General features: G+C 30.8%; 1 protein-coding gene across 3 annotated transcripts; it reads right to left on the bottom strand.

The window, feature by feature from the left end:
- LOC133317074 (polyadenylate-binding protein-interacting protein 7-like) lies at positions 1-5053 on the bottom strand. Of its 3 annotated transcripts, none has more exons than XM_061518880.1 (6): positions 4716-5053; positions 2940-4163; positions 1918-2365; positions 1768-1838; positions 1335-1459; positions 1-750 (listed from the first exon to the last, which is right to left on the bottom strand). In XM_061518880.1, exons 2-6 carry the CDS (start codon positions 3723-3725, stop codon positions 450-452), a joined length of 1731 nt encoding a protein of 576 aa, XP_061374864.1. In that variant the 5' UTR covers positions 3726-4163; positions 4716-5053; the 3' UTR covers positions 1-449. The 3 variants fall into 3 exon arrangements, with proteins under 3 accessions (XP_061374864.1, XP_061374865.1, XP_061374863.1); XM_061518881.1 differs by having other exon boundaries at positions 2940-3858; XM_061518879.1 differs by having other exon boundaries at positions 2940-3813.
- Positions 5054-19397: the final 14344 nt, after the last annotated feature.

Raw genomic sequence — 19397 nt, 5'->3', positions numbered from 1 at the left:
GATCATTGCAGTTCCTTCTTGAGTATTTGTTGCCATATGTAAATTGTTTGGCATAGAATCTAATTTGCAAAGTCAATTGTTCTATCGTGTAATCGAATTCTATCAGTTACATCTGAATCAAAAGAAGAAAAAAGAAATTTAACAAGGAAATGAAAATTTGGGTACAAAATTAACAGAAGGAAAATGATCCCATAACATGGGCTGCTGTGAAGTCCTGTCCTGCTGACTAATGTAAATCTGATGCTGCAGCTAAACCTTAATGATACAAATCTGCTACAACAACCCTTCTCTTTCTTTTTTTTTCCACTAACTGCTGCTGCTTCTTTTTTCCTGTTCTTCAGGCTTGGATTTTGCCACTACTTCTCATATACAGATACAAGAATGATTACAATGTCCATGTTCATGGACTTTACTTTTACAGTGTCAAAAAACTTGTTCACATCATTGGTTCAATATACCACAACACGAAGTAGGCCTGGCTGAGGTTCTGTGAAGTTAAGGCCCTCTTCAAGTAGAAAATGCTGTACGGTTACTGGAAGTCTTGCGGGAGTACGGGAACCCCTGGTATGATGACCTGTACCTACACAAATATAAACCTGCAGCCGCTGCTCAGTAGCTAAGGCAGTGCTTTTCAGCACACTCAATTCATGTTTCAGCACATGAATGGCTTCACTTGCGTGCAACCCGTGTAGGTCTATCATCCTATCATGTCCTCTACCATTGCCCTGCATCTCTGGAGCAACTGGATTTCTGAAAAATCAACACTTGCAATAACTGAGACAGAACCCAACACTTAGAAAACCAATCCGGTAAAGCAAAATTTTAGAACAATGTACAGGAACATTCTGGTTCATACAATGATAAACACCCCCGCCCGGTAATCATTCTAGAAAGAAACTGTTTGGCAGCCTATACTAGCGAGGAAGAAAAGGAAAGAGCTGCAGCAACTTTGAGCAGTATATGTTCTTAATGGAGGAAAGACACTCTCAAACTTATACAGTAATCTTTGTGAGCCACTGGATAACAACTTGACATTCCTAACTTTTATAAAAGGGCTCAGATTGTTCACACCTCTCCACCAAGTGAGACAATCATTATCCTTCTCAATGGCTAGCAGTCGGCATAAAAAATATTTAAGTAGGAAAGGAAACGCAGAAAGTAAAAATACGTTTGAAAAGGAGTAGAGCCAACTCGTCAAAAGAAACTCTCATCTTAATATATACAGGTTGTGTGGGGGCAGAAAAATAAGTTGTTATCACGTCGTCAAATATGCTTTTTATTTTAACCAAAACTCATGTGGAGAGGAGGAATGAAAGCATTGGGGAACTACAAACCTCTGGCGGTAAATAGATTCTTGAGCTTTTCCATGAGCTGCTTTCATATGCATGTTGTGCTGTTGCCCTTTAACACTTAGTTCCTTTGCTAGGGCCTTATTTCCAATAAGATAGGCCTGTCGTGCCTGTTTTCAAATTAGAAACCAATCAAACCCAAAAAATCTAAGGTCACACAAAAACAGATTCAAGTGCGGATGGTCCCGGACTTTATCTTTTATTCATGTTCCTGTCGGTATCAGCCCAACTAGATTATCGAAAGTTACATATTAATAATAATAATAAAGAAAGCAGAAGATTAATTCAGAGGAGAGGAAAGGAAGTCAAGGGAATGTCTGTCAATGTGAACCAAGCAAGAAGCATGTAGCGAAAATCATTTTTTTATATTCTCATTCATTTGCCAGTAACTTCATCAAAGCATGAATGGAAGATCCACCTGCTCAAAATATGCATTACGTAATCGTGCATGATCACGAGCCTCCTCCCGCACCTCTGAATACATATTTGCTGCCATACAAAGTTGTTAAAGAAAACAGTGTACAAAGAATTCAACCAATAATTGAAGCATATAAACACCATTATTTACCAACTGCGTCGCCAGTTTCAAGCCAAACAGGAGCTGCCCTAGCTGAACCACGAATCTGTAACCGATCACCAAAGTTGACTCTCCCCTGTCCACCATTGTAGCCACTAGCCAGAACATTAGGACTCCTGCTTGAGCCAATCACAGCATCCCCAAAGCCATTTTTTTCATTCTTCCAAATACCAGAATCCTGAGAAGCCAACTTCCTAACGGCTGAAGCAAAGTCAACAGCACCTCTAGATGGAACTGAAGAGCTGGATTTGAAAAACAGCATATCATTGCCAGATGATCGGTAAGGATTGCCATTTTGTTGGACATTATCTACAGCATATTTTATAGAAGCAGTCTGGACATCTGGTGAAGTAAGTGCAGGGAAGTCCATTGCACTGAGATTGGGAGCTGACAGAGTCTTTGAATTCAGGTTCTGATTGAAACTACCTTCAACTTGAAGCTACAAATTTGGAGGGATGAAAAAAGAGAGATGATTAACATAAAGTTCCTAGCTTAAGAAGGATTGAAATAAGTAATAATAATAAATGACAGTGGCATCCACAGAATGGAGAACAAATTGTACAACTTGATCATATATCAATAAAATGCTAATAAAATACCAATGGCCCCTTGATAACATGAAACAGAGAACCATCATCACATAACTAAACCCAAAAAAAAAAAGTGCAGATCAAAACTTAAAAAGATTATCTCTAACAACTCCCTCCCCCCAGTACCAGGCAACAGCAATTAGAAACTGGAAGCTAGGTTGCACTTGAATCACTTCACAGCTTATAGGGAGCTGGCTCTTCCCTGCCAAAACAAGGCACAGGTATTGCTCTAAATACTTAGCATCCATCCCATCAGACTTAGCATTGTACTAAAGCATACTGCATTGTAACATGCTAGGAGATAGATATTGTACATGAATATAAAGGACAACATATACATTTTCACATGCACGCACATGATATGAGGCTTATAAGGAACCACAATTTGGCCACAAGTCAGTTATTACATGAAGATCAACCTACCTCTAATTGAGTGAGCACCTCAATGGTCAGATCAAAATCGCATCCATTGGCAAGGTAAACTTCTGTAAGGCTTTCTGCCGCAAAACCAGGGAACAGAGAAGCTAAAAACTCCAAAGGGTTCAAATCAGTATCATCCACAATTCCATTCTCAGCCAAAACATCATTTAAGAATCCATGTCTAGAGTTGTCATCAAAAACAAGCCCTTCTCGACCACTGCTAATATGCTGATTGGTACACCCAATTGGCTTATCCCAAGGCTTTGTCAAAGTGTTCAAAAAGCTTGCTGAAGTCGGATCTTCCCTGTAGCTTGAATGGGAAAACCTTAATTTATCAGCAATGCTATTGCCATTAATATGCTGTTGAGATAACTCCTGCGGCTCATTTATTATATATCTACTTTCTTTAGAAGTAGGAAACCTTGAGGCTTCAGTGTCATCATGTATGGATAAACCCGCCAAAGAAAGGTCTTTACGACCTTGGGACTCATCTTCTCCCATGACCCCAAAATCAGGGGTTATATCATCAGGGAGCTGACATCGCCAGTACTGGTGCACCTCATCATCGGAATTATTTGAAATGGATGATTCTGATCTGTCTAAAACTGCTTTCCCAAGAGCTCCAGCAGTAGCAAGCCTTGCTTCTGCATCGACCGAGCTAGTAGTTCCAGGTAATGATGATCTGAGAGCAAAAGGAATAAACTCTGCAGCATTTGGATTCAGAGTGGTTGCCTTGTTTGGGCTGAGTAGCTTTGCATCCATTTGGGATCCGTTCTTGGATAAGTTCATTACTAACTAGAATATGGACAAAATAACTACAACACAAACAGACTCTAAAAATAGTAACAGCACATGTCCAGTCAGCCTCAACCCAACCCTGAAAATGGTTCAATTTGATCATGCTCATTGATCAACCAGACTGCTATAAAAAGAACAGGGGAAAAAATGAAAGTTTCGCCACAGATTTCATGCATCATGTAGCAGATAAATGAATTCAAATTCAATAGTATCTCAGATAACATGAAAGTGCCAATTAAATAACTCAATATAGAACAACAGTTGCAACTATTTTTAGAAATCCACCACCGATAACTGCCAAATAAGTAGACCGGTCGAGGGTATGCAGCGTGTGTAATATAAGAGGCATAACTAGGTATTTGAATATCACTGCAAGCAACTATAGCTGGCCATTTTCATTACTATAACTTGGAAGTGAATCCTGTAAAGCTAAATTGAACAACAGAAACACGAGTTACAGAACCTATAGGAAATCTCACAAATACCGAAGAAAGCTTTAGAGAACTCTGGCCAATTTCAGAACTAGGAAGACACAGCAGGACACGGTTAAAACCCCAAAAATTTTCTAAGGAAATATAAAACAAATTCTAAGATGAACTAAAACAATTGAGAGAATTCTCTTGAACAGCAACTACCTGGAAACCCCGCTAATACAAGGAAAACAAGAAAGACAGAAAGAAATCTACAAGTTTCAAACCCGAATTTTACAAGAACATCAAACAAAACAGAAATAGTAACGAGTTAAAGCATGAGCGCACAAAGAACGCAACCTCCCAATACAAAAGCCGCAAACTTTAAAGAGATCTTGAGCAATTCAACCCGTCAGAAAATAAAAAGAAAATAGACAAAACAAACCCAATAAGTAAACAGTAATTAAAACGGAAGAAAAGCTGCAAATTACAGAAAGTGGAGAAAAATTAATGAGAAGGGTAAGTGAAAGATCTGAAATTTAAGGAAGAGTGCAAACAAAAAGTATTATACCTTTGCGAATCAAATCAAAGGAATCCATGGGCATGAGAGATCAGACGGTAAGAGAGGGAAAGATGAAGAGCAAAGAATAAAGCTAATTTTTTTTTTATTTTTTTTTATGGGAAATTGAGCTTGGAACTATCCCATCTCCTCTCCAGTATATGAGTATGATTATCGGGTCAGGACAGGACTTTCTCTCTCTGTGTATGTGTGTATGTGTATGTGTGTGTGTTTTCTATGTTTTGAAACCCTCTTAGCCAATACAAGCACGAGCACCACCACCACAAGAATACTAAACAAACCTCTGTATTTCTCTCTCTACAATATCACCCTTTTTAGTTTTTAGTTTATACTGCTTGCTAGCAATTAACTACATGGTTGGGATTTGGGAAGAAAAACATTACCCCAGTCAGCTTTTCTTTTCTTTTCTTTTCTTAACTTTTATGCATTTAATTTTTTTATTAGAAAATCCTTCTTCTTTTTTTACTGTTTTTTTTCTTTTTTTAAGCCTCTTGCTACACTAACTAGAAAAAGTGAAAAACTAAAAACATTAGACTTTAAGAAATGAGTAAACATCTTTTTTGGTCCCTAAAAAAAAATACGTCTTCATTTTAATCCTTTACAAAAATAAATTAGTCAGTTAGTCCCTAACAAATTCAAAGTGAACTCATTTTAGTTCTTTTGATGGACTAATATAGGTCTTTTTTGAATTTATGAGGGACCACGATTTCAACTAAATGGGTCCACTTTAAATTTGTTAGAGACTAACTGACTAATTTATTTTTGTAAAGAACTAAAGTAAGGACTATATCTTTTGTTAGGGACCAAAAAAGATATTTACTCTTAAGAAAAATATGCTCAAATGAACTGGCTGCACTCACCTCAAATAGAAAAACCCAAATTTTCTCTTTTTTATTATTTTGGTTTTTAATAAAGGAAAACTACAAAACCAATTAGCGTACTATTTCTTTGAACTTTACGTTATAGTACTTAAAATATGTGCTTGACCTATGATCACAAGGCGGTACTTCATATTTATTACATTACTTTAAATGGACGTTTGGTAGAGGAGAAAAAAAAAATTTATCTGAAAATCTTGATTTTCAAAAATATCATTTTCATATTCAGGATAATATCCGCAAATTTAAAATTTTAAAAATTTCAGTTTCTCGAAAATCCGGTCAAAATCCTGGTACCAAACGCCCCATACACAACTAACTATATTAGTACTGTGTCTTTTCGTGCGTTAAACTCGTGCTGAAATTGCTGTGTCCTCGTATATTAATTGTTGATGTTAATGGAAATGCATTATTGTACAACAATTTTTGTTATGGCTTTTTTTAATTATTTTACAACTTCTTCATGACAGTAAGGTCAAAATTATGGAGAATTGTAGGGGGGGGAATAATGTGCATTGTAGTTCAGCATTTGTTTGTTACCGCTTTGTTTAATGATTTCACAGCTTCTTTAAGGAAGTAAGGCCATAATTATGGAGAATTGTAGGGTGAAAAAAATTAATGTGCATCAATGTACAACAATTATTGTTATTGCTTTGTTTAATTATTTTACAACTTCTCCATGGAAGTAAGGTCATGATAATGAAGAAAAGTAGGGGAAAGAAAAATTAATGTACACCGTTGTACAACAAATTTTGTAACCGCTTTTCTAATTGTTTTACAACTTCTTCGTGGAAGTAAGGTCATAATTATGGAGAATTGTAAAAACCCAAAAGGAAATGAATACGTACAATTAATTTTAGTTGAAGAATCAATTATGATGCCGTGATACTTTTTTTTTTTTATTATAATAGATGCCGTGATACTTTAATAGAACGCATTTTCTGCATTTTTTTCTTCTCAGCCAAAATGGTTTGAAATCATTTACAAAGTGCAGAAATAGCGAATGCTGACTTATGAAACTTCTGTGAGTTATAGACCTCGCCAAAGGACTTGCCTCTCTTTTTAAACGAGAGATTAGTCTCATCTTTCTTTCGGTGGCAAAGCTCAATGTACTGCTGTTTCAATAAGGGATAGCTTTCAGAGCCATACTCCAAATATAAAGTGATCAAAAGAAGTTGAATGAGAATATCTTCAAATTACAACAACAACAACAAAAAGTTATGCAATGAACATGGGGCGAGCATTACAGTTTCACGCCTTGGAGATTGTAACGTCGCAACGTTATTTTCTTATTAATTAACATATTAACTAAGAGAAAAATATTTTTTGCAGTTACTGCATATAAGTTATCTGTATTTATTTCTAAAACGATATTGTTTTGGTATTGAAAAATTAAAAAATTAATAAAGATTATTAATTAACATATTAACTAAGAGAAAAATATTTTTTGCAGTTACTGCATATAAGTTATCTGTATTTATTTCTAAAACGATATTGTTTTGGTATTGAAAAATTAAAAAATTAATAAAGACTATAATAACACTGAAATAAATTAAAATTACAAAAATATCGTGATTCCGCCCAAAACGACCTCGTATTAGACTTATTGCAGATAACTTTTCTATAGTAACGACAGAAAAAACGAACCCATTAACTATAGTACATATATATTGACTGCTATACGAGTATACGACCCAAGTAAGGGGCCGACGGTTGTACCACCGCAAAGAGTTTGACAATACATTTACATTGGGCTTTTTTTTTAATCGAATATTGAAGGCCTAAAACGCCCAAAAGATACGTTGGGCTTTTGTTACCATTATAAAAAAATTGTTAAGAAAAAAAGTGAGTTTGCTACAAGTCAATGGGACCACCCCTCTCTTCCATTTATATTCTCTTACTCCTAGTAATATTAAGTACTATCATAAATAAATAAGTTATTGTTATTTTTAAAATTTGCATTAAAATAATTAAATAATAATTAATATCATAAATATATCTTATTTGTTTGATGCAATTTTTGGAATAATTTATTGCTCGTATACTCATATTCTGTAATTTATGTAAATTCAAAAATGATAAATTTATATTATTGGATTTTATTTTCCTTTTTTATGGAACTATTTAAATATTTGATAAATTTACTAATTTAGTAAATGATAATATACATGGTCCATAATCGTTTAAGTCCTCAATGTTATCGAATATTGGAACTTTTTTACAAAATAAAGATAAATAAATAATGATCTAATTATCATTATTAATAATAAATTTTACAATTTTAAATTTGTAAGAATTCTGAAATATCATGCTAGAACGAAAACTAGTTATATTATCAATTATTATTTGACTTCATTCATTTAATATTAATTTTTATTTAATAATAATATTAAAGTAATGCAATTTATACAAAGTCGTAAGATAAAAATAAGAGAAAAAATGAAATTCAAGATAAGGGTTTTATTATTTTCCTTCAACATAAGATAAGTATCTTATGTTGTAGAGATAAAATAGGTGGGTCCCACCATTACAAGAAAAAAGAAAAAAAAAGAAAAAAGTGAGGTACGGAAATCGAAGTGAGAGAGTAGGAGAGAAGTAATCTTATGTGAAAGGAGAGTAATATTTCCCTTCAAGATAAATGATTAGAATTTTGTCGTATGGCAAAAACCGGTTAATATCGCTGGGTAATAGTACTGGTATTAGTTCTACTAGATGCATTGAGAGAATTGATCTCACTATCTCACTACCGTATCTAGCAAAACTCACCGGACTTTGCCACGTAGACCTGCTAATGGAATTAATAGGATTAAGAAATGATTTCTACATCATGACATATCGATTACTTAATTATTTTAAGAAATTGGAAATATTGTACATGGTCCAAATTAGTTTTAGGTATTGTTTGGTACGCGGATTCTTTTTGAAATTTCGGAAAGTAGGGTGAAGAAAATTGTTATGTCCTTGAGACAGAGATGTCTAGCCCAGTTAGGCTAGTGCGTTAATATTGGATCTGATGCCCTTTTCAAGGTATCTATGAGGGAGATACCCTTGAGTCAATGAGATTACTATGCACAGAATACTATAACAGCGTTAGCCAATGGGGTGTGTGTGCACAGTGACAGCATAACAATAAGAGAGAGAATGAATGTACATTTAGGGTTTGCCTTTGTATTTATAGAGGTTACCTGTAGGTAGTGTGGATAGCTATGCTGACACATTAAGATTAGGATGATTGATTAACATCAATCCACATCGTGGTTGTCCCTTGTTGGGCTTACCCCTTAATGGGCCCATTATACGGGTCCATAACAAAAACTATTTCCCACATTTAGCAGGAGGAAACAGAAAAATATTCCCAAGAAAAAAAAAAATCTCAACATTTGATTTTACACAACAAATTTCAAAACCAAAATCATGATGTATTTTTTATCCCACACGATTGTAAAGTGAAAACACATTTCTCATACCAAAATACCCCATTCCTCTTCTTCGCCGAATCCTACCCTCCATCACCAACCACTATCACCGTCGCAGGTGACTTGTCTTGTAAAACTTGGATCACACTAACTGGTTCAATCATAAATCAATAAACCAGTCGTTTAATCAATTCGAGTAACTAAGTGGATCTGGCATCCTCAAGATATGGATGTGACCGATGCGACTTGATTGAGTTTTATTAAAATCGATAACCATTTGGTTCACCGAATCAGATTGGACCTTGCCATTGATGGCATTAGAGATTGAGGGATTTATTGGTTTGGTGGTCGAGGGTGCAAACCTTGCGCTTCAAGAGTCAGAGAGCTTCTTCTAGGGGAGGGTGCAACTGGTCACGAGTGATGTTTGCGGCATAAAAAATGGTTGAACCACTTGTTTAACTCATCAAAATCAAGGGTGAACTTTATGGTCAGTACAGTATAACTCAGTTGACAAAATTAGAAAAAAAGAAATACAAAGCATGACAAAAGTCCAAAATGCTAAAGCAAGAAGGAAGAAATAAGGGTTTTTGACGGTACTGATGCATCTTTCGATATATTTCAGTTGTTTAGTTTGTTGGTTAAATGTATTACTTATATGATGAAGGAAGATGATGCGCTCATTTCTTAGATATTCCATTACACACTCGTCTTCCCTTATTTCTTAGGTAACACATTGTAATAAGGGTAATTTTGTAATTTTGGTCTTCCCACAATATTTTACGATCAACCAAACATAGCATCAAAAAAATTAACCCAACATTCTCGGAAAAAAATTGGCCTACCAAATAACTTTTTGGTAACATTCTCAGTTGAGTGAGAACTGAACTAGATTGAGCGGGGTGGAGTATTTATAGAGAATGGAGTAAGAAGGAAGGAAGAGAATGAATAAAACTATGAAAAAGATTGTCTCAAATGACAAAATCTCATTATTTTATTATATATATATATATATATATATATATATATATATATATATATATATAGGAAAAAATATTTCTTCAATCACTAGAGATAAATTTATCTCCAGTAAATTTAAAACGACATTGTTTTTTGGTTATGAGATTAAAAAAATATAATTATAAAAACTAATATAATCTTGCAATATATTAAAATTACAAAAACACCTTGATTTTCGTCCCAAAACGACGTCGTTTTGGGCTCACCGGAGATAACTTTTCTCCATTGATTGGAGAAATCATTTATCCATATACATATATCCCTCTACTAGCGCATCTTGAAAAAAAAAGATAATGAGTAAAGTACTTTTTGGGTCAGCAACAAATATCACGGGGCCTAATTTAATCTCAGGAAAGAAAACTAACTCATGGTCCATTTGAAATTTAAAATAGACCCAACTTAGTTTTTTAAAGGACTAACATGGATCTTCTTTGAACTTCAGATAGACCACAAGTTGAACTTTTTTTTCTAAAGGATTAAAATGAGCATCGTAATTTTTGATGAGGACCCAAAAGACACTTTACGCAAAAAAAGAGAGTAAAATATCTTTTGTGTCCTCAACAAAAATCACAAGATCTATTATTCCTTTAGAAAAAATCGACTTGTGGATCCCTCTGAAATTTAAAATAGACTCACTTAGTCAAAATTATGGTTCTCTAAAATTCGAAGAAGACCCACATTAGTCATTCAAAATGACTAAACTGGGTCTATTTTTAATTTCAGATGGATCACAAGTCGATTTTTTTTTCTAAGGGATTAAAATGGACTCCGTGATTTTTGTTAAAGGCCCAAAATGTACTTTATTCAAAAAATAATAATCCATCTCTACCCGAAATGATTTTCTTTTCTTTATAGTAAAGTATAAAATCACTGGACCCATTATCAACTTGTGATCCTTTTAAAATTCAAAATAGATCCAGTTAGTTAAAATCATAGTTTCTCTAAAATTCAAATAAAACCAATATTAGTCTCTCAAAAGGGTTAACATAAGTCTATTTTGAATTTAAGAGGGACCATCATTCGTCTATTCTTTAGGGAAAATTATCCTTGTGATATTTGTTGAGAACTCAAAAGGTATTTCATTCTCTTTTTTATTTATCCTATATTTGTTAACATGCCTTGCTTATTATCCTGGTAGTAGTATAATCAAATAGTGATGGAGAGGAAGCATTCTTAGGGGAGTGTATTGGATTATAATTTTATAAGATTTTATAAGATAACAAATCTTATCAGTTTTAAAAGACTATTTATAATTAGAGGGACTTTAAGTATTATTTTAAAAGACTTTTTTTACAATCAATATTTCATAATATTATATTTAAAGGACTTTAATATAATTTATAAGATTTGAAAAGACAATATAGATTTATAAGATTTTAAAAAATCATATGAATTTTTAACACACATTTAATATTATAAGAGTCAATAAAAAAATGCAATTACATTAATAAAAAAAGTAAAACTTAATATAATTTTCTCAATCAGTAAAACCTAATATAATTTTCAACAAACATTCAAAATTACTAAGCAACAACTCTCTACATATCTAAAGTTATATTAGTTCTCCATACATTAGCATTTTCTCGTTCCGGCTCTTGGATTTGACCAATGAGTTGAAAATTATCTTCTTCATTTGGTATCAGAGCTATGCATATATATGATCATAATACCTAATTTTTTTTATTCACTAAAATAATTATAAATTTGCTTATAGAACCTAAAGTTCATGATAAAATTTCATTTGAAATTTTTTGCAATTGATCTTGAAAACCTTGGAATTTTTGTTCTACGTGATGAGAGTTTTATAATCATATATCATATGCATATTTTCATTGAGTATTCTAAGAAAATTTTGAATCTAAATTTCTAAGTTTTATTACATGAAATTTTAGGAATTTTTTCAAATTATTTTCAATCGATACATTGAAAACTTAAATTGCTTTGAGGCTTTTCAAAAATAAGTTTTTAGTTATCTATTGACACAAAAATTGTTTGAAATCGGTTCCTATAGCGAAGGAATTTCATTCATGAATGTATTGTTACAAAATATATGATTCATAATATGAAAGTTTCAATCTTTCTTTAGATTGATATTGTTTTATTTATGTAAAACGAAAACTGGTTTGAGGATTTTAGTTATCTTATTATTTTTTCACTATTTTATGTTATTTTTAATACAAAAATCACATATTTTTGTGCCAAAAAAAATCATGACTCATTGCTTGAAAAATTATGTTTTAAACTTCCAAGAACTCTAAAAAAAACACTCAAAAATCTGTTGTTTTCGGGATGAATTATATTATTATCTTGTTGATTTGTTGTTTTTGGGTTGTTTTGTGATGAAAATCGCTCACGAAGCTCCCATGACGGAACCCGATTTTGAGCGAATCAACCCTCCAAAAGAAGAAGAAGAAACTGCAATAAAAAAATCTCAAGAAATTCTAGGGGTTAGGGTGAAATTGTGAAAGAGGTATCTTATTTATATTTTTCACTAAAAAGTCTCACGAAATCCGCAACAATAGAAAATCCATTAAAATTGTCACATTTTTGAATACCACAATATTGTTTTTCCTTTGTTTAAATTTCTAATTGAATACAAATGACTTGGACGCACTCTAAAATAATCTTTTAGAATTTTAATTGAATACTACGTGAATTTTTTTCAATCCTTTAAAATCTAGTTGAATACCAATAAATTTTTTTATTCAAAAATAATCCATTAAACTTTTTTGAAATCTCAATCCAATACACCCCTTAACACTTATCCAAATCCTCGTGAGTTTCTTTTTCAACACGAAAATTTTGTCCTCTATCATTAGCAGTCGAGTTTATTTTACTACTGTACCCTGTGAGAACGGTTCCCTACTTTCATTATTTTCCAATTGGAAACTCATTATGTTTGATTGCGTAGATATACAAAATACGATTGCCCTTGGCAGGTTAATGCATCTATTGACCAACAAGTGAAATAGAAAAAATTCCTAATTACAAAATCAATTATGTTATAAATGATAATAAATACCAGTGTGCCAAAAGAAAAATAGCATTCTATATGCTATTTAATATTTTATTTTAATACTTGCTGGAAGTGTAACTTATTTTTTAGATTTCTATATAATACTTTGAGTAAAGTACCATTTTAATTCTCAACAAAAAATACTTAAGGAACTAACTTGATTTTTTTTTTTTGAATTTTACAAGGTTCACGAGTAGACTTTTGTTTAAAGAGATTAAATTGAGTTCCATAAATTTTATTGAAGAGTCAAAAGGTATTTTACTCTAATACTTCATAGTATAAAGAAAAAGAATAGGTTATTTTAATTACTTTTTTATGCATATTTTACCTACCAATTTTTAATATGGTTAGATCAGAATCTCAAGATAAACAAAAATGATAAAAATTAGTTAAAATTCTAACCTAATAATATTAAAAATTGATAGGTAAATTGTAGAAATAAAAAAAAAGATAAAATAATCATCTCAAAAAATAAATAAATAGAAGAAACTAAAAACTATTTCACCATAGGGCGGCTAATACAATTAGCAATTAAACCATCAACATCTGCAAGCTGTCTACGCCACTCCACTAAAGAACAATCAATTCCTTCGAGAGACTGCGATTGATTAGCAATCCCAGACAACATTTTGGTTGTTATTCAGCTATTGTATTTGTCTTCATATAAAAGGGAAAAAAGGTTGTTTCGCCAAAAAAAAAAAAAAAAAACTGTATATAAAAACAAAACTTCTTTTTTCGCTTTGGTATATGTTATTTGCATATAACACTCGCTTCATAGAATGATATATTTTAATGAGATTTACTTCAGCACTTATAATTAATTCTTACTGAGGTTGTAACAAGTAATTTTTTTTTAATCGAGAGATATTTTCATTCAACTTCCTCCGATCACCGCCTCCGAAGACTATCCCTCATTGAAACAACAGGTACATTGAGCTTCGTCACCGAAGAAAATATATGACTAGTCCCGACTTAATTATCAACTGAATTTTCCTGGGAGGTTTAACTGGTAATTATTTATTAAATCTATCTATTTGATAAGATACATATATAATTAATAAACTTGAGAGGAGTTAATAGAATTTTCATAATTGAATACATATTATATATTAAATTATTTTGATAATTAATTAATTTTCACCCATGTGAGATGCGTGAGGTACAACGTGCAAACGACCTCGTCACTTTTTTTGGTTTTTCTTCTACAACTAAATTTTGATTTATTTAAGAATTTTGTCCAATTCTTCACTAATTCAACACATCAACTATTTATGTTTAAGATATATTTGACGTCAATTCATTTTATTTTTTAAAAAATTGATATTATTTTTAATATTGGATCATAAAACATACCATCAATCTAGTTTTTTAATTACATTAACTTAATCTCTTGATTGAGTGTTCTATAAACCATAGTATAAAGATTTTAGTGTCACTTTTTACTTTTTGAATGAATGTACGTTAATTTTCTCGAACATGAAATTAATATCACTTGTATTTTCAGATATCTAAAAGGCGTATTTATTATGATATTATATAAAGTTTTTTAAAATTTACATAAATTAATTATCTTACATAATTATTTTCGTAGTACATTTTTGTATTGTACTAACGTTTCGATACCGTAAATAAAAACCTTTTGACACGTATTACATATCACTTTAATTATATTTTTGTTGGTACTTAAGTTCAAAAAATATGTATTATTGTAATTGCAGAAAATTATTAAATTTTAAAATTAAAAATAACTGTAACCGCAAAGTAAAAATATTCATAATGCTATTTATTTATATTTATCTTAATAAAAAAATGACAGTTAGTTAAAAAAATTAAAAATTAAAAATAGATAATTTCTTTAACAGCGATGCACGGCAAACGAAAGTAGTATCCAAATTAGTTTCATTATATATATGAAAAATTAAAATGATAATCGTAATGATGTGCTTTTGACTTTCTAAATTATTATTATAACATTGATCTTAATCTATCTATCTATGCGGGTCAAGGTTTTTTTTTTTTCTGCTAACATTATAAAAATTTGGCCCGGCCATCGATTCAGTTGAGATTAGTGATTACAGGGTCATGGGTTTAATCGCGGGATTATGGAATCACTTCGTTGATCCAGTTTTATACTTTGATTAGCTTGTGTAATATTGGTTTGTGAATGTTATTGGTTGAATTATGTTAAGTATATTTTGAATCTTTGATGATTGATTGTTTGAATTTTTAGTATAAGATATATTTATATTTGTTAATGAAAAGTTATATTGTCAAACTCGGGCTCTGTTTTTTCTTCTCACGCACCTACAACAGCATGTGAAATGAGATTCATTATCCAAGAGTGAACGACGGAGGAGAGGCGGTGGTGCGACGAATCAACGGTAGGAAGAGAAGAACTAACGCGGTGAAGGAGAGGGAAAGAGAAGACCGGAGAGGATAGGAGGAACCACCATCACAACGAAGGAGGGGTCACAGGTTCAACAAAGAGTTTATAAATGCAATGACCCCATTTTATCTCTATGACCCGGGAGTCACGGGTTCAACTGGGAGTTTTGGGGGGTTAGAGGGGTCAACCTGGATGTAGGGTCTAATTGCTGACCCCAACTCTCAGAAAGAGAAGTTTAGTATCCTAGCTAGGTTGATCCCAAGATGAGGCGGAGTTTTAAAGCACTAATTTGAACTTGGATTATTATGGCATCATCCCCCAACAACTACCATATAGACTATGAATGTTATTTAGATTTTTTCTTCTTCTAATCTTTGTCTTTTTATCTGATTTTCCTAAAATCAGTCGAAAAAAATAATAATGGGAATAATATTTCTCATGTTGGAGATAAAATTATCTCTCACACACATATAAAGGTATGTAGGGTCCACGTATAATTGTATATTTCTCATTGGCTGACAGTACCTTACCACTTACTCATATTATTCTCTGCCATGCAAACGTGGACATCGAAGAAACCACAATAAAATATATCAAATATTTTTTATGTTTGTCTTGCTTGTATTAAATTTAATTGTAATTTTATTTACGTGAAATATTACTGAATAATAATGTTATATAGTATTATTGATTAATTTTTAGTTATTAAATGGAAACATATTATTAATTTGTTAAGTTTGTAATATATTAAATATTTTATTTTTTATTATGTAATAAGATAAGTATTAGAAATTATTTTACCTGTATAGCATTATTTTTTTATACTTTATTAAGAACAGTCAAATCACACTTTAATACTACATAACAATTTATAATAAATCTAAGACAATCAAGAGTATATTTTATTTATTAAGTGATAATAAATTTGTTGAGGTAAAAGTTATATTATTATGTGATCATATATTGTTAATAAATAACTTGCCACTTATATTATTTTTTATAAAATATCTTCATGCATGGTAACTATTCTAAATGTTTATAAGCATGTTTAAAATAAAATAAAAATGAAATCAGTCAAATTTTCAAAGTAAGACATAACTCACTAATTTATAATAAGATTATAATAAAATCAAATAATATAATTGATTAAGTTGGACAGTTTAATTTAACTTTAAAACGCTCATTTAAAATAAATGTAATTACTCAATAATTATTGAGGAATACTAAAAAGTATTTCTTGAACTACATGTTTTTCTATATAAAAAAATTTATTGTTGAGCATATTCTCAATATTATAAGAGTAGATATTTTCTAAATAAAAAAATAAAATTAGTTGATATTAATCGTAAAGGAATGAGTAGAATAAATAAAATAAGATATATTATTTTTTATAATAAATTTTAATAAATGATATATTTTTAAGATAATACTCAACATGTTTTCATTATTATCTTGGTAATGTCAAACTCTCATTTTCACGACAGCTCACAACTATTGAAAGAGGTTTAAATCTGATATCCTACCCTTCACAATTTACACCTTCAATTCAATCCTACAACCCCATGCTCCTTCATAATTTTTGTATTTATCTTATGAATGAAATAATTAGCATGTGATAAGACACGTATAATTAAATGAAGAGACATCATCATTAGCAAATAGCAATATGACTTTTTAAGAATAATCATGTCTTTAAAAATAATAAATATGGAAATAATATCTCTCGTGCAAACATAAGACAAAATTATTTTATGCTTGTAGGAGAAATATTAATTTATATATATAATTAGTCATTTACATTATTTATCTATTTATTATGTTGATGGTATACAATGCACTTACAATTTGCATATTACGCATGACCCAATTAATTGATTCAAGAAATTTGGAGTGAATCATTAAGCATGTCTCGCATGTTCAAAAAAACAACAATTGAAATCAAACCGATTCTGATCAAATCTAAATCAACAAATATGATTGTGATTTGTTTGACAAAAAAAGAAAAACATAAAATTTAACGTGATTTGAGATCTAAGATTCAGGATATATTTTGAATGATTTAATTTAATTTAATTTTTTTAAAGATAATTGTGATTATTAATTAAAAATTATAATAACGCATGACAAAATATATTGGGTGTGCAATCAAATATTAATCTTTTTAATATTTTTTGTGTATTGTGCACAACTAATTGTACATAATATGTGCGCCACTTATTTTATTACGCCAAATGATAATTATACATTTTATATGCACAAATAATTGCATTATTTTTAAAAATAATTTTAAATTTATATTGATTGAGCACCTTTTTTTTTTGATTTACCTTACTTCTATCGTTTTGTTTAATTTTAATCTAAAAATGTTACAACATGAATTTTATATAAGTTAGATAGGTATATTCTGGTTACCATGGAGCAGCTCAGTGAAAAGTGTTGGAACTTGGAACCAAATTACCAATGATTGGAAAATATTTATTTTAATATTCGTATTAAATTTTTTAAAATAATAAAAATAAATAAATCTAGAAAATGTTATAAATATTTGTTTTGCCCCTCTCTCATAAGGTTTTGTGGGGGGGGGGGGGAGAGGGGGATTTAGTGCTGCTGTTCTGTTATGGGTATAATGAATTAATGAGAATGTGTTACATCAATTGATATTTAAAGAAAAAAAAATAACTTTAATATTTTATATTATATATTTTAAAATATATAATGTAAATCACCTATTATATCCAATGGTCAATAGTGCCGTCGTACTTGCTCTTGTTGTTGAGGCCTGTAATACATGAAAGAGGGAAGATGATATATTGGTTCTCTCATTCGTGTACAATTGAATTTCAAGAACAACAGAGAGCCAATTAAGGCTTGAGATGCATTATATCTTATTTGGGCTTTTGCTTTTTTTGGTGGCGAAATTGAGTGGGAGAAAGAGCAATAATTCCTCACTCAAATATAATACAATTAATTTTACATTTCAATTTCAATCTCATTCCATTCCCTGGGATACGGTATTAACATAATTTCTCATTTAATTATCTCATTAAACTTTGCAAAATTTTATTGCATGTAATTTATTACAATTTTCAAATGGTTAAGTTATGATTTCCTTCCAAATATTAATGATGTCATTGATTAAATACATTTGAATATGTTGTATGAGAGTTAGGCTCATGTCAGAGAAAAAGAGGGAGATTCAATTAGAGTTATCGCTGGTTGGCTGCGATTGAGACAACAGACTCCGCGGAGGAGGTGTAGGCTGTTTCCTCCGTAAAGTGCTATTGCTGCGGATTTGTGGGCTGTGTGCTGAGGCAGTGATGATAAATATGAAAATAAAATATTTTGTGCAAATAGAAGATAAAGTTATTTTTTACTTGTAGGAAAAACATTAATCTCCATGTATAATTAGTTATTTGCATTATCTATCAATTAATTTTACATTTCATTAATTTAAAATATTATTAATAAAGGTATAAATTATAGAATTAGAATTATCGATTTCCGTTCATGATAAAGATTAGTATACCTTGATATAAATTATGTTGATGGTATAGAATGCACTTACAATTGCAATATCTGCGAAACCCAATCAATTAACTGATTGATTCAACAAGTTTAGAATCAACTAAAACTATGATTTATATATCATGTCTGGCATGTTAAAAAAAGTAACAATTGAAATCTAACATATCACAATCAATTCTAAGTCAACAAATGTGATTGTAATTTGTTGGGCAAAAAAAGAAAAACAATAAATTGGATGTGATGTGATATATAAGATTGTGGATATATTTTGAATGATTTAATTATATTTATTTAATTTTGAAAGGTAATTATAGTAGTTATAATTTTTAGGATTTTAAATTTTGAATTAATTTGTAATTAGTCAAGACCCTTATTGTAAGAGTTGAATATTTTATTATTTTGACAATATAAATTGAGAACACGGGAATTTCTTTT

The sequence above is a fragment of the Gastrolobium bilobum genome, unplaced genomic scaffold (genome assembly GCF_033153095.1).
Source record: "Gastrolobium bilobum isolate Gb01-03AN ecotype WA unplaced genomic scaffold, APGP_CSIRO_Gbil_v1 utg5255, whole genome shotgun sequence".
Classification (NCBI taxonomy): domain Eukaryota; kingdom Viridiplantae; phylum Streptophyta; class Magnoliopsida; order Fabales; family Fabaceae; genus Gastrolobium; species Gastrolobium bilobum.
Note: the sequence above shows the minus strand (reverse complement) of the source record. Positions and strands in the feature narration are given on the sequence as shown.

Excerpts from the sequence above, each read along its gene's own strand:
- LOC133317074 (XM_061518880.1), bottom strand. The coding sequence starts at position 3,725 with ATGAACTTATCCAAGAACGGATCCCAAATGGATGCAAAGCTACTCAGC. Across the intron at positions 2,366-2,939 it reads AGGTGCTCACTCAATTAGAG|CTTCAAGTTGAAGGTAGTTT; the intron begins GTAGGTTGATCT and ends CCAAATTTGTAG. Across the intron at positions 1,460-1,767 it reads GTAATGCATATTTTGAGCAG|GCACGACAGGCCTATCTTAT; the intron begins GTGGATCTTCCA and ends ATTTGAAAACAG.